This window comes from Astyanax mexicanus, chromosome 14 (assembly GCF_023375975.1).
Source record: "Astyanax mexicanus isolate ESR-SI-001 chromosome 14, AstMex3_surface, whole genome shotgun sequence".
Taxonomy (NCBI): Eukaryota; Metazoa; Chordata; class Actinopteri; order Characiformes; family Acestrorhamphidae; genus Astyanax; species Astyanax mexicanus.
The window spans coordinates 9934512-9958653 of NC_064421.1; the positions used below are offsets into that span (position 1 = coordinate 9934512).

The 24142-nt window shown below is 36.8% G+C and overlaps 1 protein-coding gene across 2 annotated transcripts in view; it reads right to left on the reverse strand.

The window, feature by feature from the left end:
* Positions 1-24142, reverse strand: part of babam2 (BRISC and BRCA1 A complex member 2) — a 185190-nt gene that overhangs the window by 125316 nt on the left and 35732 nt on the right. For both annotated transcript variants that reach the window (XM_022673194.2, XM_022673193.2), the window contains exon 5: positions 2832-3026. In XM_022673194.2, the coding sequence (XP_022528915.1) occupies positions 2832-3026 (195 nt within the window). The remainder of the gene's footprint in view (positions 1-2831; positions 3027-24142) is intronic.

A 24142-nucleotide genomic window follows, 5' to 3' on the forward strand; every position in this document is an offset into this window, starting at 1 on the left:
CACAACACTGGGGAAGTTTTTTTTTTTTTTTTTTTTGCAGGCTAAACTTCACAGAATGGCATTACCTAATTACTGCTGGGAAAACTCATCATAATCATTTATTACAAAAATTATATAATTTGTGTTATGGGCAATGACAAACAGTTGGCTCTAAAAGTGTCTTCAATCTCCACAGACCACACACTAGTATTTGTCTAGTATTTCATTTTAAGTTTTAAATTTAGTATTTAAATCAAAGTATATATGCACTAGAGGTGGGCGATAAGGTCCTAAAATAATATCAAGATATTTCATGGTATTTTTGCGATAACGACACTGAATTAAAAAGAAAATTCTAGAATACACTACTGCAAAAAAATAAAATGTAAAATACAAGAATTTTATCAGATTTGTAACAGAAGTCAATGATCCAGAATGTCATTATACTAATAATAATTCAAATATCTCTATGTATTCAGGATTAAAGTAAAATTAATGATACTGGACAGATATAATCAGTCTCTAGTAGATATATTTTTTGGGAAATGAGAACAGTGTGAATTTATTTATTTTTTGCTAAAAACAGCCAAAAAAAAGTAGTACCCTGATGTGATAAATAGGGGTGGGAGTTATGGCACAATATTTCTGGGTATAATATTGTTCACGATATTCAAAAAATATTATTGCATACTAAATGATATGGCACACTCCTAACATGCATTTTACAATATGCACACAACATATAATCTTACACAGAATGAGATATGTTTTATTACATAATAATGCCCTAAAGTGCCCCTTTAAATCCAGTTCTTCCCTTTTTCCTCTTCTTCCTCTTGTTTTCTCTTCCTCTTATTTTGTAACCAGGAGCTTCTTTGCAATAATCTCCTCATAACAGCTGAGCTGATGTTGAAACATGCACTTCTAGTAGCTTGTTTTCAACTTAAATTAAGAGCAACAATGTTTTTCAGCACTCAGGAGAAAGAGGTTCTGCAAAGTGGATGGAAAACTTGGCCAAAAAATAATCTAGACTCTAGATTAAATCTAATCTAACTCTTTTAGATCAGCAGGAACTTCTGAACGTAGTGATTTAATAGATAATGCAGGAGTGATAAGGGTTGGAGGTAAAATCTTCAGAAGCAAGACTAAAGACCATTGCTTTATAGTACAGCAGAGCTTCCAAATCCATGATCCAAATCACAGTGTTTTACTGACCTAAAACTCCCACTACAACTCAGAAAGACGATGTTAATTAATCCACTAGACCCTGGATGGCAGCCAACACTCTCAAAACTACAGTTCTGGTATAATTAACATCAGTTTCATAAGCCCTGAAATAGAAACTGGTGAGTCTCCACATGATATACAAATCCAAACAGTTACCAAACACTTCACAGTAGTTTCTACATTAGGATTAATATATAAGTAACTCAGTAACTCAACACATTGCAACATTTTCATTTAAAACACAAACTACTACTCTCAGATATTATAATACAACAAATAAGTTCAGTAAATATTCTCCATATATTGTACGATTTGTCATTATAATGTAATTATTGTGACAGGCAGGCCTAAATCTAATATAAATGAAATAAAATAGAATAAATATAGCATTTTGAAACAAAGTTAACATACAAACTCACACTAATAGACTCGATAAGTTAAATTATTGAGGGTGTTTCCATTTACAGTCATATGAATAAGTTTGGTCACCCCTATTAATCTTAATCATTTTTAAGATTAAAAAAAGAGTCGCCTGAGGTGTGCTTTTGCACACCTCAGGCGACTCTGTTTGTGGCGTGCTTGCAGAAATGGCTTCTTTCGCATCACTCTCCCATACAGCTTCTCCTTGTGCAAAGTGCACTGTATTGTTGACCGATGCACAGTGACTCCATCTGCAGCAAGATGATGCTGCAGCTCTTTGGAGGTGGTCTGTGGATTGTCCTTGACTGTTCTCACCATTCTTCTTTTCTGCCTTTCTGATATTTTTCTTGGCCTGCCACTTCTGGGCTTAACAAGAACTGTCCCTGTATGTTCCTCACAGTGGAAACTGACAGGTTAAATCTCTGAGACAACTTTTTGTATCCTTCCCCTGAACAACTATGTTGAACAATCTTAGTTTTTAGATCATTTGAGAGTTGTTTTGATGAGCCCATGATGCCACTCTTCAGAGGAGATTCGAATAGGAGAACAACTTGCAATTGGCCACCTTAAATACCTTTTCTCATGATTGGATACACCTGGCTATGAAGTTCAAAGCTCAATGAGGTTACCAAACCAATTTTGTGCTTCAGTAAGTCAGTAAAAAGTAGTTAGGAGTATTCAAATCAATAAAATGATAAGGGTGCCCATACTTTTGCACCGGTCAAACTTTGGTTTAATGCATATTGCACATTTTCTGTTAGTAAAATAAACCTCATTTCAATCCTGAAACATTACTGTGTCCATCAGTTATTAGATATATCAAACTGAAATGGCTGTTGCAAACACCCAAATATTTAGAACTAAAAATGATTAAGATTAATAGGGGTGCCCAAACTTTTTCATATGACTGTATTGTATGAAAAGTCGATAATGTAATTATTGTGACAGGCCTATTTAAAACAATGCATATTGTTGAAATATACTGAATAGTATTTGTAATTTGTTTGGTCTTTCAGTTGATGCTGAAAAATGCAAAGACTATTTAATGACTAGGAACCTGTACATTATAGTAAAGAAATATCTGAAGCAGATGATGTTTAATCAAATTCCTATAAGAACATCAAGTCTACACTTTTACTGCTACATATCAAGGTGCACCACACTCAGTAAATGTTCAGTATGATGTGTATATGTAGTCTACATACCCAGCTGTTCTTGCGTCCGGCGTAGATTTCCATGCTGCGGCCGTAGTTGGGGTCCTCCAGCAGGCTGTCATACTCAAACAGCAGGCGTGAGCTGTCCCTCAGCCTCTGGCACTGGTACTGGTGGTACTGCTGCAGGAGCTCCTTCACCAGCTGCAGGAGGCAGTCAGGGTCTCCAGCATCCCAGGCCACCAGGTGCTACAGACACAGATGAACAAACAGATGAACATACGTTTATATATAAGTTTAATAAACTATTATGACTAGCAGGCATATCAATCATCCCTTGTAAAATACTGAGTATGATATTTGCTTGACAACATATGTTAAATCTTATCACTAAATTACCAGTAATTTAGTTGTCAGTAATTTTGTTCAAACAGTGAAATGCATGTATTATATAGATGTATTACACATAGAGTGATCTATTTTAAGTATTTATTTATTTTATTGTAAATAAAATAAATGGCAGTGTGGACAGTGTGGACAATGTGCCAAATCCTGCTGGAAAATGAAATCTGCATATGAAGCATGAAGTACTGTAAGATTTTCTGGGAAAACAGGGCACTGATTTTGGACTTGATAATAAAACACTGTGGATTAACACCAGCAGATGACATGTCTCTTCAAACCATCACTGATTATCAGTTAATTTTACTTTTTATTTCATTTGGAAATCAAGGGATCAGAGTCTGGAGGAAGAGTGGAGAGACACACAGTCCAAGCTGCTCAAGGTCTAGTGTGAAGTTTCCACAATTAGTGATGTTTTTTTCTTTTTCCGATACTGTCCTTTTAAATAAGCTTTTAAATGATTTGGGGTTATACCAAAAAACATTCCAGACAGTTTTTCATTCTGTACATAAACGCCTTAAAAAATTCAGGAAGACTGGACCAATATAAATGCTACAAAATGACTTGGAATTACATAATTTTACATTAAAATCCATTGAACTGTTTTTTCTCTCTTCTGAAAAGTTGACACTTACAAGTTGACAATGTTATTGAGCGTCAGTGACTATATGCATTCAAGACATATAAGAGAGATAATAAAACAACAAAATAAAAATAGTTGAACTGAAACCATGTAGTCAGTGATAAGAGTGCAGAACTGAACTGTGAACCCCCAAACAAGACCCTGTACATCAAGCGATAAAAATGCATCAATTACACGGCATTGGCCTGAAAAAAGCTTGACTTGCTTGAAATGTCTGCATGTCTGCATCAGTGTAGACAAGCACATCAACACTGACAAAATTTGAACAGAGCTCAGTGAGCCAGAACTCCAACAGCCCAGACTCGGTAAACCAGTCAGGCCTGATCTTGCTCCTCTGGGGAGAATGGCAGCCCCACAGGATATCCTGATGCAGAGGGGTCGCTTTCATCCTCTGACCCTTTGTGCCTCGCTCCAGACGCCAGGACTGCGGAATTCGGCCGCTCTCTGCCAAAGCATTTCAACAATGTGCCGCAAAAGGACGGGAACTATAGGCTGCTGGAGATTAATGCGTGAAGAGGAAAGGACTGGTCACTTACTGGAGGAGATAAGGAAGCTTGCAGCCTTGTGCCGATGCCATGTGGTCCACAAAGCGTACAATGGGTTGATATTTGAGGATTTCTGAAGCAATTAAGCACAGGATGTTTCTGCAAGATGTAGTAAACACAGGACTATTAATCCGAGTGCTGGCATTAAGATTAAGGGGGGATATGTGTAGCATTGAGCCGAGCTGAGTGGGTGTTTGCCCGCAATGTTGGTTGCTGTTTCAGAGGCTGCGTGAGAGAGGGGGATCCTTGCATGCCAGCACTGTCTACTTCTTGTTTTTCCTGCAGACTTTACCTCCTTCAAGCCATTAATCAATGATGGGGGTTTAGAACCCTTTACCTCATGCATGGATTTTTTGGGGGATCTTAATCTGCACTGTTTATCTACTGTTTAGATCAGGGGTGTCCAAACTACGGCTCGTAGTTTGGAGTGGCTCCTTTTTTGGAGTGGCCCGCGAGGTATTTTAGAAATAGAATGAAAGTTGGCCCGCTGTTAAGCAGGTTTTTATAATGTGAGATTCAAAGTTTGAATGCTAGGTGTCAGAAACAGGGTAAATGAGTCTAAAAGCGGAGAGGGTGCGCATTTCTAGCTCAGAAAAACGGGGCAAAAGAGTCTAAAAGCGGAGAGTGCGCGCATTTCTAGTGCAAAAAAAAAACGAGGAAAAGAGTCTAAAAGCGGAGAGAGTGTGCATTTCTAGCGCAGAAAAACGGGCCAAAGAGTCTAAAAGTTGCTATAATTAAGGAGTTTAATATTAAGAGACATCATGAAATTAAACATCAATTTGAAAAATCTTAGTTTACACAACACTGTCAAAGATAAAGATAGTAAGTCAAGTAAAATGGTGTGTAAATGAAATAATCAGGAAAAAAGTATTATTTAAAGTGGTATATTTCATTATTTGTTTTATTACGGAGTGTGGCCCATGAATTCAAATATATTTCTCCTTCTGGCCCCCAACAAAAAAAGTTTGGACACCCCTGGTTTAGATGATGGACGTCCAATTGGGTGCATGCTATATATCATTTGACTGTATTATATGAGCATTTTCACACTATCTTTTTTTGTTTTTAGAACCTGAAAGCACTTGATCCTTGAGTTCAGGTACATTTGGTCAAGTGTTAAAGCTTTAAACATTTCAATATTAGAAGTGGTCCAGAATATCGATCTCAGGTCCTCTCAGGTGCAATGTGCAGCATTTCAATATTGGTTAATTTTGCATATGTTTTTTGACTGTTAATCATGTTACCTTTTTCTTCCACCAGTAAATCCTAATAAAGAGTGTGCCAGGATTTAAGTTAGAGTACCGTAATAAGCTCAGCTTTGTGGAGTGAGTGTGGGTAGAGACAGTGAACTGGTGAGAAGTGGTTGAGCTACCATGTGCCATGTGGGAGACTGGGGTTCAATTCCAGGTCTGGGTAACTACGTATGTAAAGCTGCATCAATAAGAGTCCTTAGTCAATACTGGGAATTGGCCCTCCTCTGTTATGGGAATAACCCAGTAAGTCACTTTGCATAAGAGCATCAGTTAACTGTAAAAGTGCTTGTCTCATGCTGGCCTGCATCGATTGAGAATCATCTAATATGAGAATGGCTCTTTATTTAGGAGGAGCTCCTGCATGATAAAAAAATGCTAAACATCCCAAAAGCTGTATTTGTCGCTTGAGTATTTTTATCCAGGTAAAATATTAAAAAGCAGCAAAAGGTAGAAGTTTTTGCAAACCATCACAAAGAAAATTGACGCATAGAAAAAAAGAGTTATTTTGTGTGAAAACAAATCAGTAATAATAAGCCCCACCCCTCAAACCTAAAAGAGAAAGTGAAATTGCCCCAAAAGCATTAGTGTGACTTAAGATGTTGGATCCCATCCCAATAGTACAGTATTTATACAAAAAACAAACAAACAAAAACAAAACGGTAGCACAATGTAATAAGGATTGGGTAAGAAGTATTGGGGTACCCATTTATGCATTCTTTTAAGGGTCTTAAAATATTATAAGTTTATCCTATAGTTGTATTTACTGTCCAGATCCTCCACATTGCTGTGAGGATCTGATTGCATTCAGCAAACGTAGAGCATTAGTGTGATTACAGGATGTTGGATCCCATCTTAAATGTAGGGGTGTGCCATATCTCATCATCCGCAATAAAATCGCAAACAATGTTGAATATCGTGAACGATGATATACCCTGAAGTATCGTGCCATATTACCCACCGCTAATTATAATAGCAGGGTACTACTTTTTTTTCTGTTGTTAGCAAAATAAAAATTCCACTAGATCTACTAGGGAAAGATTATATCTGTTCAGTATTATTTATTTTACCTTAATCCTGGATATATGGAGATATTTGGAGTGCATTATTATTAGTATCATGGCATGGTGGATCTGTTACAAATCTGCTAAAATTCTTATATTTTTTTTATATAGTTAGGGATGTGCCCTATCATATGCAATAAGTGTTTTCTTTAATTCAGTGTTTTGTAATATCGCCAAGAGTTTTGTTATCGTGTAAATACCATGGAATATAGTGATATATTTGCAGGGACATATCGTCCAGCCCTACTTAGTATTAAAGTATTGAATTGAGCACCATCACTCCACAGAACACACTGTGTTCCACTGATCCACAGTTCAGTACTTAGTATTCAGTTCAGTATTATGAAGTTTGTAGCCTTGTGCCGATGCCATGTGGTCCTCAAAGCGTACAATGGGTTGGTATTTTAGGATTTTTAAAGCAATTAAAAACAGGAAGTTTCTGCAAAATGCAGTAAACACAGGACTATTAATCCGAGTGCTGGCATTAAGATTAAGGGGGGGATATATGTGAAGCATTGAGCCGAGCTGAGTGGGTGTTTGCCCGCAACAACGCTCGCTGTTCCAGAGGCTGCGTGAGCGTGTGGGAACCTTACATGCCAACGCGGTCTACTTCTTGCTTTTCCTGCAGACCTCGCCTCCTACAAGCCCACCTCATTTGCATGGGTGATCCCAATTTGCATGAGCTTTCCTGACGAGGCCAGCGAACAGGTATGCAAATAACGTAGCGGAGGGGCAAAAGAAAAAAACCAAATGGCCACCTTTCCGCAAATCGCCCCACCATCCGCCTCGCTTGGCCTAATTCTACCAAACAGCGAGCGCTCTGCCTCTCCAAAGGGACATTGCTCCCTGATGCATGAGGCGTACAGGAAGTCAAATTAAATTCTAGTGACAACGATGTGGGGGAAAGAAAAAAAAAAACAAAAAAAAAACAAAAAAAAAAACAAGCAAGCAACGTAACACTAATCTACTCCAACGAGCAAATAAACAAACATTTGGATGATCAGTGAAGTACGAGCCTCGCCACGCAACGATTTAGAATAAAAAAAAAGCCAAGCTCAGTCTTTTTCTGCTGTTGTCAGTCTAAAAAAAGCAAAAAAAAAAAAAAACACAAAATGCACACGCCGTGTCTTAACGAGTTCGTCACGCGCCATTCTGGACTTTCAAATAACACACCAACCCAAATAACACAATTCCACGCTGATTTTCACCGCTTCCATGACTCACTCCGTCTATCGGCCTCACTGAGTCAGTCATACGCGGGCAGGACAGATCCGGGGACAGCGTACGCTGGACAATTCCATTCGGGGGAACATTATGTAACATAATAAGAACAAAATCTGAAGCACACCATCGTGCTTTATGAATAAAATCAAAATGTCTCCAGCTGAAGAACAAAATAAGTATCTGAACACCTGCTTATTCATTGCTTCCCCAGAAATCCAAAGTGTTAAAAATAGCCTATCATGCTTTGTCTTTACTGTGCAGAAAAGGCTTTCTATCTTACAACATTTCTGTGAGGATCTGATTGCATCCAGTAGATTAAGACTAAGCAGATTAGTGTTAGGTGTGATCAGAGGATGCGGGAGGATTATGACTCCACCTTTTTCCCAACTCCCCAACTCATACCATGCCAGAATGGGTATTGGATGGAGCAAGGTTATAATATATATATATATATATATATATATATATATATATATATATATATATATATATATGTATATATATATATATTTATCATTATTATCATTATTATTAAATAATAATTATATTAAATCATTAAAAATATTAAAAATATTAGTTAAATATTAATTCGGTTTGAACTAGCTTCCTCCAATTCAGTTAGTTTTTATTAGTTTTTATTTTTTATTAATGCTTAGTTTTAACTTAGTTTTCATTAGTTTTATTTTTATTTTTTGTAATACTTTGGGTTATTTCTGAGGTGCAGGATTCAAAATGGTATTATGTAATAAAAACTCAACTAAAGAAACTATTAAACCACCAACTGTCCACAACAATGCATGTAATACTGCTGCTTTAAATAAGCAATCGACTATAACTAACATTAACATGAAAATTACATGAAAAAAATCTAGCCATTACACATACATCACACCTGGAAGAAAAATATAAACAAACTCAGAAACCCAATAAACTCTACAGGTTTTACTCATTTTTACCAGAATTATCAAACAAAAACATTTATAAATTAATTAAAGACGAAAACGGAGCATACAGTTCCAGTTAGTTACCTTATATTTCTTTTAATTACCGTATTTGTTCGTTTGAGTTAATAAAAACATTTTTTTCAATTTCAGTTTTTATTATTTCGTTCGTTTTTGTTACTGATAATAACCTTGGGATGGAGCACCATCATTCCAGAGAACACAGTTCTACTGCTCTCAGAGCTCACACCTGGTTTCAAGCATGGTAACAGTAGGTTGATGTTTACCTGCTGCTCCAGTATCCCTTTAAACATAGTACTCACAACTACTGGGCGATATTACAGGTCAGAATAGTATATTTGTAGTGCTCTACAGAATTATAACATATTCAATTTTCACATGACTTTCAAACTAGCAATCAATGAACAGGACATGAGCCAAGACGCCTTATATAACCAACTTACTCCTGTTTCATAAGGAATCAAGTCAAGTAGTTTTATTGTCAATACTGCATATGTACAGGACATACAGAGAATTGAAATTACGTTACTCTCCTTCCCAATTTTACAGCAAGTACAGATAATAGATATAATAAAAGAGAATGGGAGACACTATGAGTACAATACAGCAGGGACACAATAGACATACATGAGACAAAAACAAGGTGCATTAGTGTGGGGAGAAATAGATATATAAATATAAGTAAAAAAAATATATAATAAAAAATAGATATATAATATAAAAGAGTGGGAGACACTATATGTACAAAACAACAAGACACAATAAACATACGTAAGACAATAGAGCAATATTGATGGTGATTGAGATGGAATGACAGTATAAATAGTATATATCAGTAGTGCAAATATGGTATATGGTATATAGCTTAAGGCAGGTAAAGTGAATGGGTGCGTAAAGGTCTTAAAGTTCACAGTTTATGGGGAATTAAAGTGCGAATTGACAGTGCAAGTATATCAGTAGTGCAGATATTGGGTGTGTAGTGCAAGTCCGTTTGGAAGGGACCAGTACATTGTGCATTGTAGTGCAGAGTTTCAGTACTGTAGTGGAGGGTCAGGATGCTGAGTGAGTGTGTGCTGGGGGCAGGAATGTTATTAACATTAAAACAGGGTCAATATAAAAAAACTGCCCTTTCTATTGAATATATTTTTTTTCATTTCAGGAACCAGACAAACTTGTGTTAGCAATGGGTGCAACCTAAATTACCTAAATGAATGCATTCTTTAGATGGGGTTTCCTCATACATTTGGACTTACAAAGCAGAACAAATTGTGAGTAGACAACAATGGGCCATTCACAAAACATCCAAATTTATCTCAAATACAAATTTATTTCCTCTAGAACTTTTCTTTAAAAAGGGTTCTTGTATTTGGAAGTGCTCTCCAGGCCAAATTGTATACAACTCAAATATGCTTTAAATCAGCTGCCCTGAGCAGGCCTTGTTACAGAAATAGTCTTTCAGAGGAAATGTAGAGCCTCATGATAATAGAGTAAATTGAGCAGACAGTATGAGAGCATTTTTCTGTCCGGATTCCAGTTAACCTCAATCCTACATTCTGGGAATTTCCCCTCTACACACGTCTGCCTGGAGTTCTGAGATATACTAGACTGACACTCCTATTTGCTCCACACACACGTCTGTCAGAACACAATAACCTCATGATTCACGGCTCTCTAAACAATATTATCTTTACTCATTTCATCCACTCTGACCTGGGAGAAGCAGCATTATGATCCATTCCAATGAAACGCTCCACATTCCATGTGGGAGGAGCAGTCATGGGAAAGTTCACATTTCCATACGAGAGGAGTCGTTTCCTGGACAGTGTTTTACTTCACTGATAGCCTCTTTCAGCCAACATTAAACTGGCTCTGTTCCCAATCGCACACCTAATTTTAAATAATAAAAAAAAGTTTCTGGAACCAGAATAGTTCATTCCCGGCTGGAACCAAAGAATAGTAGGTTCTTCAGCGCAAACTGAGAGCCATTATGCATCAACGTCTGTTGATGACGTATTCTGTGACTTATCCTCGGTTCCGCTAAGGGTTCTTTTAAGCCGAAACAAAACCAGTTCCAGAACTAGAGTTCTTTTAAACTCTGAATAGGGCTAGTACTGTTCAACACTTTGTGTATTCAAGTTTTATTCTTTCACACTTTGTACAATCCATCCATCCATCCATCCATCCATCCATCCAACCCCATTCATCCATCCATCCATCCATCCATCCAACCCTATCCATCCAACCCCATTCATCCATCCATCCATCCATCCATCCATCCATCCATCCATCCATCCAACCCCATCCATCCAACCCCATCCATCCATCCATCCTTCCATGTAGGAGTGCGACACCTGTCAAATCTTAAAGCCCCTTTCAGACTATTAAAATTATGATACTCAAAAAAAAAAAACCAACACAAATAATCAAAGCTGAATTCCAACAATCCATGATTTATTTATTCGTTTTATTTTTTTTAACAGTCATTAAAATTGCTTACTGTTACTATTGGACATGTCACAATAATTGCGCTATTGACTAATTGCACAATTTATGAACATGATAACAATAGGAATGTACTTATTTATGCCTGGTTAGCTGTTGTTGAGGTTTTCACCTTGTTGATTTTTTTTTTTATCCTACATGACTGATCAGCTAAACAGGGTCATAATTTGCATGTTTTTTCACTGTAGGAAATCTGCTAACGATGGCATGCACAAGATATGATTGGTCGATAAGGTTGGTTCTCTATACACTATCCCACTGGCTGTAGGTAGCTGCTGCTCTTGACTCTTGACTGGTCTAGATATTAAACCTGCTAGATTTTGACTGGGCATCTGTGACTAGTTGGCAATCATCTATCAGCAGTTCACTATATACCACTGAGCAAGTGCAGAGTGATTGCTGATTTGTCTCAGAAAATAAGTTTTCGTCTGCTTCAAGTGTTGTTTTGTTTTATTATTGTTTAATTTATGTTAAATTTATGATATTTAAAATATTTTTTGTTCCAGTTCCAATGTCTGTATATTAAAAATAAAGTACTTGTTCTAAAAGAATATGCAAGTGTTTTAGTATGCTACTGTCCTATCGCTATATCAATTATCATATATCATATCTATCAATCAGTATTATCTATTTTTTCTGGTACAATATTCTCCCAAAAAGGTTATTGTAACAGGAGTACTTACATTCTCTTTTTTACCAGGACCTATGGGCCTCTACATTTCTCTAGAACTGAGAAACTCAATAAAATCTCTAAACAACATCTTCATCAAGTGATTTCTATAATTGCAAGAAGCAAAATATGGAAATCTGCATTCAATAAACAGCCCCTTGCCAAAAATATCTATTCAAGACTCAGGATACCTTTTGTACAATCCGAAAACAACTTATCAATATACATGCTCTTTCATCTGAGATTCAATATGTTAATATCATGATGTTATTTCAATAAGGAATATTCTAAACACTTTGTTCATACTTCTTAATATTAGTATTTTTTTCACTACTTAAACACACCTATTAGGTCCTTTCATAACCACTGGGAACAATTCTGATCTTTACAATTTCTATAGAATTGGGCATTTTAAGCCAAACCACACTAATGATAATGTTGAAAACATTGTGGAATTCCTATTTTTAAACATACTGTACGGTACAATATTATTATGATATTTGTATTTTTACAGTGTCATCGAAAAGTAAAGCTAATTTTTATAATTGTGTATGAGGAAAAAGTCACATTTGGCACTAAATTTGGCATTAAAAGGATTCAATCAAAAAGACAGAAATAGACCGTATAGAATCCAACAGTATAGATATTTTCTGGGACAATATTTTGTCCAGAAAAATTGTTATCATGACAGACGTACTTACTGGTCATTTTCATCAGGATACAGGGGTCTCTATGTCTACAGGACAAAAGAGGCCATTTTATTCACTACTCACAACAACCACTACCCTCATTTTGAATATGTAAAACACACTACAAAAATAATAATAATAAAAAAAACATTTTTACAATTCCTACCACAACCCCTGGGAAAATTCTGACCTACCTAGTTTCTCAAGAATTGAGCATTTTTATTCCAAACCACTCTAAATGACTCTTAAATGTTACGTCCTGACCATTTAATTCTATAGAAACTTTGAAGAATTTGTGGATTTCCCCTTTAAACATACTGTACAATATTACGTGTCATTGAGAGTTGGACGTGTTGTAGTGCTATTATGTATACACACACACACACACACACATACACACACACACACACACACACACTTTATTACAATCTGAACAATCTGCAGTGTGCCAAGTGTAAAGTTTGGTGGAGGGGGGATTAGGGGATTATGGTTTCGGGTTGAGCTTGGCCTCTTAGTTCCAGTAAAAGTAATTTTGAACAATTTCCTGTTGCCAACTTTACACAAACTTAATAAATACGCTTGTAAAAAAAATTGTGAATATTTATTTATTATTTTCATAAACACAAAACTAAACCTTGTGAAAAGCTTTCCCAGAAGAGTTGAAGCTGTTATAACTGAGGGGTGGGCCGACATAATACTAAACCCTCTGGACTAACAATAGGATTTTTACTCAGACGAGTCAGACGAGCGAATACTTTTTGCAACACAGTGTATTTATTGCATTTTCATTCTAAGCCACACTGTATGACTGTATATAAACTGTACATTTACATATTAATAATTTCATTCTGCCCATTTAACTCCCCATCAATCATACTGCAATGTACAACATCACGTTGTACAACAAGTCGTTGAGATTTGTACTATTGCAGTGTTATAAAAAGTAGAGTTTATGTTTATAATTGTGAATGAGTCACATGACTCCTGGCGAGAAGCAACGTTTGGCTTCAAATTGGCATAAAAAGAAACGAAAGACCCTTGCCAGAAATAGCTCGTCAGCCTTTTAAGTGCCTTTACAAAAAATGGAGTGAGTGAAGTACGCTGAGCACAACTGAGCTATTTCTGATGTTTTTTTCACCGAGGGCCCGAAATAGCAGCGCCATATCAAGCATCTCGAGCATTCAGCATTCTGAGCACAAAGCCAGAACACACTGAACCACCAGCACTAGGCCACTGATGATGACACAACCACAGCCCTAACCGACCTCCAGAGCTGCCTGGTGTTCACGACAGACTTCATGTTCACTACTAACAATCAGTCACCACTTTATCCACAGCAACGAGGTCAGAGGTCAAACCCATTAGCATGAGTTAAATGGGGGGGCAGAGTGTTGTAGCATGACTGTGCAGCTGGTCAGCAGTGGAGATGAAAATATGCATTCCTGATCAGGGGGCACAATGGTGGGCCATGTCTACTGACCTCTTCCTCAGTCTGTCTGTATGTCTGTCTGGAAGTCTCTCTGTCTGTCTGGTCCCTCTGTGGATCGATATCAAATAAGAGAAAGGGCCCATTGTGTTTGGAAGGGCCGGGTCCTGTTCTCTCTGCTGGTGCAGGAAGTCGGGGTGAGGACAGGACACTTATGCCGGTGATGACATCATCACCCCTGCCTGTCAGCATTTAACAGCAGGAACGGGATTCCCGCAAAAGTGTGTGGGCAAGGCAAAACGGGGAAAAAAAAAAAAAAAAAAAAAAAGACAAACAAAGACACTTATTGAAGACTGGTAGAGGGAAAGGGAGAGGGAGAGTACAGAGCGACAGGAAAAGAGGATTTTAGAGTATACTAAAATATACCAGAGCTGTCATGATTGCGCAATTAAAATTAACTGTTCAATTAAAAAAAGAAGCTGATTCATATTTATACAGCATGAATCAGCTGTGAATAGTTGATCCTTTTCTTATTTCCTTTTCTTATTTCTTTTCTTATTTCTTTTTTGTTTACCAAAATAATCCATGTGTTTTTCTTCATAGTTTGGATGACTTTAGTCATTTTTGATCTACAATGCAGAACATTTTAAAATAATAAAAAGCACCACATATAAGGGAGAGATTGGAAAGTTGTGAGATGTTTTCCTGTGAATAAGTCTAAATCAGAGACTGTAAAAAAGATGGACGACGTGTCGCCGTTCCCATTCACTCAATGAAAATGAAGCCAAAATCTTCCGCCATGTTGGCGATCCTGAAACCTGATTCTGCGCAGTAGAGACCAGAGGAGGGAGAAAGACTGTGGAGAGCAGCCTACTCACTTAAATAACTCCGCCCCTGAGGGCTGCCTCGCGGTCAAAGACTGCAGAGCGGGGCGGAGCGGAGCTGACTGTCTGTTATTGGTCCCGTCCATAAGCAGCCCTTTTACCATAACCACACCTTTTTTGAATAGAGCTGAATAACGTTTTAAAAAACTAATTCTGTGGGGATATAAAAATATGACAATATAAGCAGAGGTTACACTAGCTGCTGCATTTAAATAATGGAGGTAGAATTACAGTATATTAGAAAAAAACGTGATTGAAAGTTGTCTGTTTTGCCATTGAAACCTATGGGGATGGGTGGGGTTAGACAGCTTTCTGAAACCGAACAGCAGGGGGCGCCCGACCTGTGGTGGCTTCACTTTTGAGAGACGATGCTCTGTCCAGCTATACACAGTCTATGGTCTAAATAATGGTCAACAAATCATGCTCATAGCAAGGCAAAGTAAATTATTGGATTTGTATTAAATCCTGGATAGTGGCTGCCAGTTGGATGGGAGATTCCATTTTCAAAGTTGTGAAGAATGTATTTAACATTTCTTGATTCACTGTGTCACTTGTGTACTGGGAATACATCACAGAAGGCTAATATTACCATCCACAGTGATGAGCGAAGCAGTGGATGGTAACGACCATGACTGGCAGCATCTGGATAGATTATTCCGTGCAAACAATCACAAGGGTCCCAATTCAATGGAGGAGACCCCACATGCATATCCTGCAGGTCAGTGCAGTGGTCTTTAGCTTTCACAGGACATGGCAAAAGTCATGGGACACTAGCATGCGTTGGGTATATGATGATTATGTCATACAGTGAATCATGTGGCAAAGAGCAGTTTCGCATATGTTGGGGAGTCCCACAGGGTTCTATGTTACGGTCTAAGAAATTGACGTTAATAATGAGAGTAACGCAGGGGGAATGAGTTACGAGGGTGAAGAAAATTATGTGTGGGTCTATGTAAAAGGTTTAAGTATTTTTTTTTATTAAAAATAAATATTTAGTATTTTTTTAAGTATTTTTTTTTTAGATCTTTTTTGACATATCATTTCTCAATCACTAACAATCAATAGTAACTGGCCTATAAATATCACGTCAGGACCGTAATCCAGACATTAACATAATGTCATGACCTTACAGCCTACAGTGGACTGAAAGTGACCTTTTAGCCCACAGTGGCAGCGACAGTGTCACAGTTGTGCTGAGGTTACAAGAGGACAATCAAACAAAAGGCCTACACAGGTACAGTGATGCAATATTTACAGTCTTCTCTGACTCACCCGCAAAAAGTCCTGTCTGCCTGGAAACTAATTCTGATTCTGGGGAGGACAAAGCCATCGTTCACCACTAAAATAAGTGTACGTGTACACAAGCACACACACATACACACACACACGCCCGGGTACCTGACTCTCTCTCTCTCTCTCTCTCTCCTATTCCACTATTCATAGTCAAAATAAGGCTTTCTGAATTCTGTACTGGTTGAACAGTGAACATGTACAGAACCAGAGAGCTTCTGTTTCACTGGAACACCGCTGTGGTTAAATGAGCTGCATGTCAGTTTACAGAAGTAATGGCCCTTTCACTTGCAGAGCCTGCTGCTGCTACTGTTGGCACGATTAAAGGTTTGAAACTGAAACTGGACGTGCCGGGCTGACGGCTTAAGGTTATTGAAGTTCAGTCATGCTTGCAAATAAAAAAAAATATATTATTTGTATTATATTGTATTTATTTCAAAACATCCACAATACTAGTCATCAGGGGTTTGCAAATGCATCTAACATTTAATATGGTAATGCAAAAGCATTACAATGTGCATTATTATGCCATTATTAAGCCACAATTTTCAGTACCACTTTAAAATAAGACAGCCTTTTTAGGGGTTCATAAAATAATTATTAGCACATATTAATGCTTAATAATGCTTTTTAATTGATTTTAAAGACATAAATAAAGTGGGCAATAGTGACGTGTGCCAAAAATTCATATAAATTGTACATACTTTATATATAGGCTTATAAATGGTTTGTAAAGCATTTATAACCCAATTAATTTTTAACATTAATATACTTATTTAAGTCATGTTTAAACCCTTAAGGTAGTCTTTATAGTGGTACCAAATTTTCAATCATTTCTAATTATAATGTTGTTTAAAATGTGGTGACAATATTAAATTGTAAATACAGTATCATCAATCATAATGTGACCTGAGTGCATGTATATATGTATGTATATATTATAGACTGAAATGCTAGAATGGGTTTTTAATGGGGCGTATTTTGCAGATAAATTGCTTTTTACATATTAAGGTTTAAAATAACTCCAAACATAATTGGTAAAATCCAGAGGGCCCTCTTAAAAAGAGGCATTAAGAACTTTAAACGTGCACCAAAAGTTTATTTAAAAACACTGTTTACCACCCGTAGCGTCATCTTAAAGTAAAGTCTTCTTCATGTATGCAGCATGTACTTTCGTCAACATTACATGCTTGTCACTCTGAACATGAACATGACTTTCCTTTAAGATGGCGGCGCCTGGAGATGTAGGTTACGCTATGGGTTGTAAACAGTTGTTTTTTAATAAACTTCTTGTGCACTTAAGCCTCGTTTTAAATGTCAGGGCTCTCTGGATTCTACCAATGAGGTGTGGAGCCATTTTGAGTCTGGTTAACAGTGTAAAAAGTGATTGATCTTCAGGGGAAAAATATGCCCTGATAAAACCCATTCTAGCCTATTTGGACAAACTGCACAAAACTGCTGTATCTCGGAAAGCTGCAGGAGAACGGAGGTGGGCTCTTTAACCAAGGTTAGTACTCTTTAGCATGTTTTACTACAGTGAAAGTCAATTTCACACCGTAGTTCTCCTTTAAGTGAAAAATTGGTTTACAACAGTGCCTATACTTACACATACTTTTTGTTAATGTACGTATATCCCTGCTGTGATAAGAAATGAAAGTGATCATAATGTTTTTATAATCTGTTTATACTCTGTTTTTACTATTGCTGCCCTCTAACCAGATGTTCATTAGTAAACTACAGTACAGAGCAATTTAGAAACCCATGTCTTTAAAAGCTGGAGGATGTAGATTGTATGTGTGGTTGAATGCTAAGCTGTGCGATGGACAGATGTGCCGTGGGCCCGACGCCTACACATGGTCGTTACTTTGCGCTGTACGGAGGAAACACCCAGTTTTTCGAACCCTGGCGCTGTACTACTCCCACACAGAGCGGCGTGGCCGGCTGGAGGAGCAGCGTGTCTCTGCGTTTCGAGAGATGCTGTGAAGTTTGTCTGGTGTGAACAGCTGGTAGAGCATCCAATCGACCGGCATGAGTCAGGAAAAAGTGCTGGTACTGGTGGCAGATCGTGGAGGGGGGTCCCTACAGCCTACAGCGGTCGGAAACTGACCTTTAGTCCGTGATGACGGCAGTGGTGTGATAGTTGTGCCGAGCTTACAACTGAAATGGATAAAAAAAAAAAAAGAAAAGGAAAAAGAAAAGACCTTTACAGGTACAGTGATTCAATATTTACAGTCTGTCTGACTCATTCACTACAGTAAGTGATGGGACAAGAATAATACCAGTACTTAGATCAAAAGAAGAGGTCAAATCGAGCTTCGCATCCGTGGCTCATATATGCCTTAATGAAACAGAAAGTCTAATAAAAAAAATACCACCGAGTACATTTTCAATATTAGTCATAAATTCCTGTCAGCTTTTTATGCTTTCATTTTCATTAAAACATTAATTCAATATAAAATCATAATTTGAGATGATCCAATATAAAAAAAATCTACCACAAAAACATACATACTATATACAGCTCTGGAATATAAAAAAAGAGACCACTTAAAAATGATGAGTTTCTTTGATTTTACCAAATTGAAAACCTGGATGATCACAAGCCATCAAACCAAGTGTAAAGTTGTCCAAAAGCAGTGTGTAAGACTGGTGGAGGAGAACATGCCAAGATGCATGAACAATGTGATTAAAAACCAGGGTTATTCCACCAAATATTGATTTCTGAACTCTTAAACTTTATGAATATGAACTTGTTTTCTTTGCATTATTTGAGGTCTGACAGCTCTGCATCAGTTTTTGTTAGTTCAGTCATTTCTCATTTTCTGCAAATAAATGCTCTAAATGACAATATTTTTATTTGCAATTCAGAAGAAATGTTGTCTGTAGTTTATAGAATAAAACAACAATGTTCATTTTACTCAAACATAAACCTATAAACTGCAAAATCAGAGAAACTGATTCAGAAACTGAAAGGTCTCTTAATTTTTCAGAGCTGTATTTTTAAAGGGTAACACTTTATTTGAAGGTTGCCTACACTGGGGCTTCATAACACATTCATAAGTACTGAATAATGTTTGGTACCAAACGTTTTGATACACCTCTTTTCATTCAATGTGTTTTCTTTCATTTTATGATTGTTTTACATTGTAAGTCAGGTCAGGGGATTGTGGAGGATAAACACTTTTTTTACTGTTTGCTATGTAGTTCCATATGTGCCCCTTAATTGTTTTCAAGTCTTTCATTTTAATCTATAATGTAGAAAATAAATTCACATTAAGAAAAACATTGAATGAGATGGTGTGTCCAAATGTTTGACTGGTACTGCATTAAAAACAGCACTTTACACTACATTAATAAATATCTTATGCCAATAGTTAAATATTTAATTTTCAGGCCTATAGATCTAAACTATAGATTTTTTTTTTAAATAAATGCATAAAACTGCCCTAAAACCTGATTTCCATAGAAATGTATGTATAGGAATGTATTAGGAAGGCTTTTTCTGACTCTCTATGAAGTTTTATCTATTATATTTAACACATGTGCATGTAATATTAATACAATTTCATTTACGATAAGAGGTCTTATGTTATTTTGCAAATACTGAAGTGAGTTATTTGGAAATAGTCAAGTATTTCTTTAAAAAAATGTTATTTAAAGCTTATGAATGTGTTCTCAAGTCCCTATGTTGGTATCCTACAAATAAAGTGTTACCAAAAGGTATTTCTTCAACTATTTTTTTATATACAAAATTCTACGTATATTTCTTTTTTTATTTGAGGATCTAGAGTTTTGCTAGATCCTCGAAACTGGAAGGTAATCAGCGGCTGCTTATGAAGTGTCTAATTTATACTGAATCCAATTTGCAGTGATGAAACTATGTGGACAGCTGCAGCCTGAAATTCAGCGATAATTATGTAAGCTTTATATATTTGTTTAAGCATTTCAGCCATTTCAGAGTCACTGGCAACCAGTTCCAATAAATCAAGGCAATCTTAAAAAGCACATTAAAGAAAAAAAAAAGAGAAGAGTATTAAATTAATCTCCTTATCCCAATGTGGGCAAGTGTTCTAGTTTTCCTCCTGAAAGTGCCAAATTTGAGATCACACTAAATTGAACATGTCATGTGTTTAGAAGGACTTGGCTTAAAGGCGATATATCTCATGAAAAACTCACTTTCTCAGGGCTTGTGCGCACAGATTTGGGCATCTAAAGTGCCTAACAACCTACAAAACGTAAAATAAGACATCCCTGACAATTTTGTGGGCTGCCTACCAGCATGTACAACACTGTGTTCAGATGTGCCTCGGCTTCCCAGAATATCACAAGCTATATAATTAGAATTGTACTGTCCCTTATCTGAGTATTTACACCTAGATATGTCAAAAAACAACTGCAGTAAACAATATTATTGGTAATATTACTATTTTTTAAATTGTTTTATGCCAATTATATGATGAAAATAAAGTATATTAGCATAATAGCATTTTAGAATGACATTTGAACATAGCTGTTGGACAAAGACATTGGAAAGTTTAAATCCTAATTAACTAAAACAAATATAATCAAACTACACATAATACAGGCTCTGAGGCTTCTTTGAATAAAAGAAGAAATCACTCACGTATTGTGTATATTAATGTGAATGTAAACAAACATTAAGGTTTACATAATGGGCAATATTGGTGTATCATATACTAATGGTGGGCGATATGGCTCTAAAATAATACCACGATATTTCAGGGTATTTTTGCGATAACGTTATACTTGTCGATATAAGAAAACAGAAAAAAATAATTAATTCATTTCAGGAATATAGTATAAGAGTATAACAGCATAATCATAATGTGGCAAAATAAATAATATAGCAAAAAATAATATAATGCAGCAAAAAAAATATTGCAGAATATGTAGTGCATGCATTTAAACTGCAAACTAAAACAATTATACAATAAACACACTTAAAGCTTCACAGTAAATAATAGACTACTTTTAAGACAGAACAGCCCTATTATCACGATATGGATATTTCTGTGTCACGATATATTGTATATGATATAATATTGCCCACCCCATCATATACTGTAGTATCATATGCAAAAAAATGACATTAAAAATCTCCATATTAAAATAATAATGATATTCTTGAAAGCAGTCTATTTAGTATTTGTTCGGCTACTTTCCTCTATTTATATTTAATTGTTGCTAGCAGTTTATACTAAGTGTAAAGACAACAGCTAGAAAGCAATACGTTAAGCAGCTCCAATAACAATTAATTAAGGCTTTCACTGCAGGCTGTATAAATACGTGGTGAAGACACCACAGCTATCACTGTAGAGGATTAAAGGCCAGGTAAACTGACCTGTGGCCAGTGCCAAGTGCTCTGGCAGAATTCATGCTCTTCCTTTTGTGAGAAGAGAACACCCCGTACCCTGTTAACGGCCACAACAATAGAGCCCTGAGTGACCGTAAAGAGAGTCAGGCCAACCTGGGCACACTCGGCTGCACCATTTCCTCTTCCTTCCTGTTCTCCACGGTTACTAGTCTCTGCGATCCCTGCAGCTATTATCTGCAAAGCCCAGTAAAAGACATGGGAATGTGTTCTTTGTTTCATCAGGTCCGCTGCTGTAACTGCTGACGGCCACTCTGGGAAAGAGGGTGAGAATTACTGTGGAGCGGATGGGTGCGGACACCTTTTTCTTACATTTATTTTTACTTTCCCAAAATGTAAAAAAAAAGTGTTGCGATAATGTTAGCTGGCTGGGTAATTGAGATGTTCTCTTTCTGGGCCATTTTTGGTAAGTTCAAGGCTTCTAGTCATCATTTGGACACCATAGTTACCGTATTTTTTTTTCACTATAAAGCGCACTAAACAAACGTCAATAAACGTCTATTTTCTGGTCTATCTGGTCTATGGCGCTTTATGCAACACTAGTAAGGAACAGGGGTGTCGCCATGTTTTTTTTCTGGTAGCTCAGTAGGTCTCGCTGCTGGGTGGCAAGATCTCGAAAGCTAAGCAACGTAAACAAAACTGTAATTCCTAAAAAAAAAAGGCTTGAAAAAAAAGGATTGGAAAAACTGTAATTCCTAAAAAGAAAGGCAAAGTAGCACTAGATGTTAAACTACACAGATTCCTCCCCTGAAAACTGTTTATTTGGGTGAGTACTACTCTTTTTTTATTTACAGTAACCTTAGATTCACACATTTCCACTAAGGCAGCATTAGCATCTAACCGCTAGCGCTATCGGTTAGCAGTTAATACCCCCGATAGCATTAAACTTATTAACTGTTAAACTGTTAGACTGTTCTTATAAGCCAGAGCGATTTTAGATGATATTAGCGGTTCGGCCCACATAACTTGTTTTAACACGGTAAACGCGCAGACTATACTCACCTCAGAATGGCGAAAGATGTAGTGGTTAGCAGCTAATGCTAATAATGCTTCAGCAGTGCTAGTAGAAGTTTGCAGTGGGTTACAGGCTGATAATACTCACCTCTGAACGTTGAAAGAGCTACCGCTCAGCATGATTCGCAGGTAATGCTAATACTGCTCTAGCACTGATAGCCAGACTTAGCAACAGGTTATAGGCCGATAATACTCACCTCTAAACAGTTAAAGAGCTAGCACTTAGCAGTCTCGGTGCTGGAGAACTAAACTGAAACTCCTGTATAACGCTGTACTTCAGCAGAGTGGCTTTACTGCTTCTTAATAACTGACTGGTAAAATTCATACATAAGGTGCACTGGATTAGAAGGCGTACTGATAATTTGTGGGAAAATAAAGGATTTTAAGTCCTTATAGTATGAAAAATACAGTAACTTTATAGTAGGTAAGGATTAATTTATTAAAAAATCGTAAGCATGAAAGGGCTTAATGTAGTAGTTACACTACCTCCAATTCCCTGTAACTTTTCGGTACTGTTCTCATCACAGGAATTAGTATCTTGTCCCATGACTTTTTCCAAGCTCCACGTACACTAAGCGTCACTCATCTGCCATGTGTGATGTGTGTGGTTTGGTGCATTTAATTTGGATATGATTTCTACCAGAGTTGCTTATTCAAAAAAAAAACATGACCAAAGGAACTGTGTTAACTTGTGGAAAGTAGAATATTATATGTAACATTTGTAGGTTTAACCTAAATCTGTAAAATAAAAATTGTCACAGTCCTACCCAGATATGGCAGAATCACTTGGGGCAGCAGGTTCTTTAGTAAATTGCTTAGTGAACACATGCAGTGAAAATTAGACTGAAGAAAATGCAACATAACACAACATAACAAAACTGAGTAAAACCAGTAAATTGACACTGGGAAGGATATTAAGTCTTGCTTGACAAGGTTACCATGACCCAGCCAATGCCTGTCATGTAAATCTGACAACTCCCAGTATTCCACTAAAACTACTTCGTTTCAACTCAGTTACATACATTTCAAAGTGATATAATTTAGTAATAGAAAACTGTCTGAAAACAAGAGATACATTATGGGTTGGTTTCACAGACAGGAATTAAGCCTAGTCATTGACCATATTTTACTTTTAAGGAAAAAGATCTATTCAAAATGTTGATTAACCCAAGACCAGGCTTCTCTGAAACTGCTTAATAATGTCCAAATATCATTTTAATTAATGCAATTCAGGCACAAATATGCACAGAATGCTTGGTTAATCCGTGCAGAGAAGTATTACCAATAGAGCAAGACTGATTGGTAGATAAACAAGATCTACTGGCACAATGACTAATGCCCAAATTGGGCAAGAGGGGTGCAAAGCATACCAGCATTTAGCTGTGGATGATGGTGACCCACCAAATAC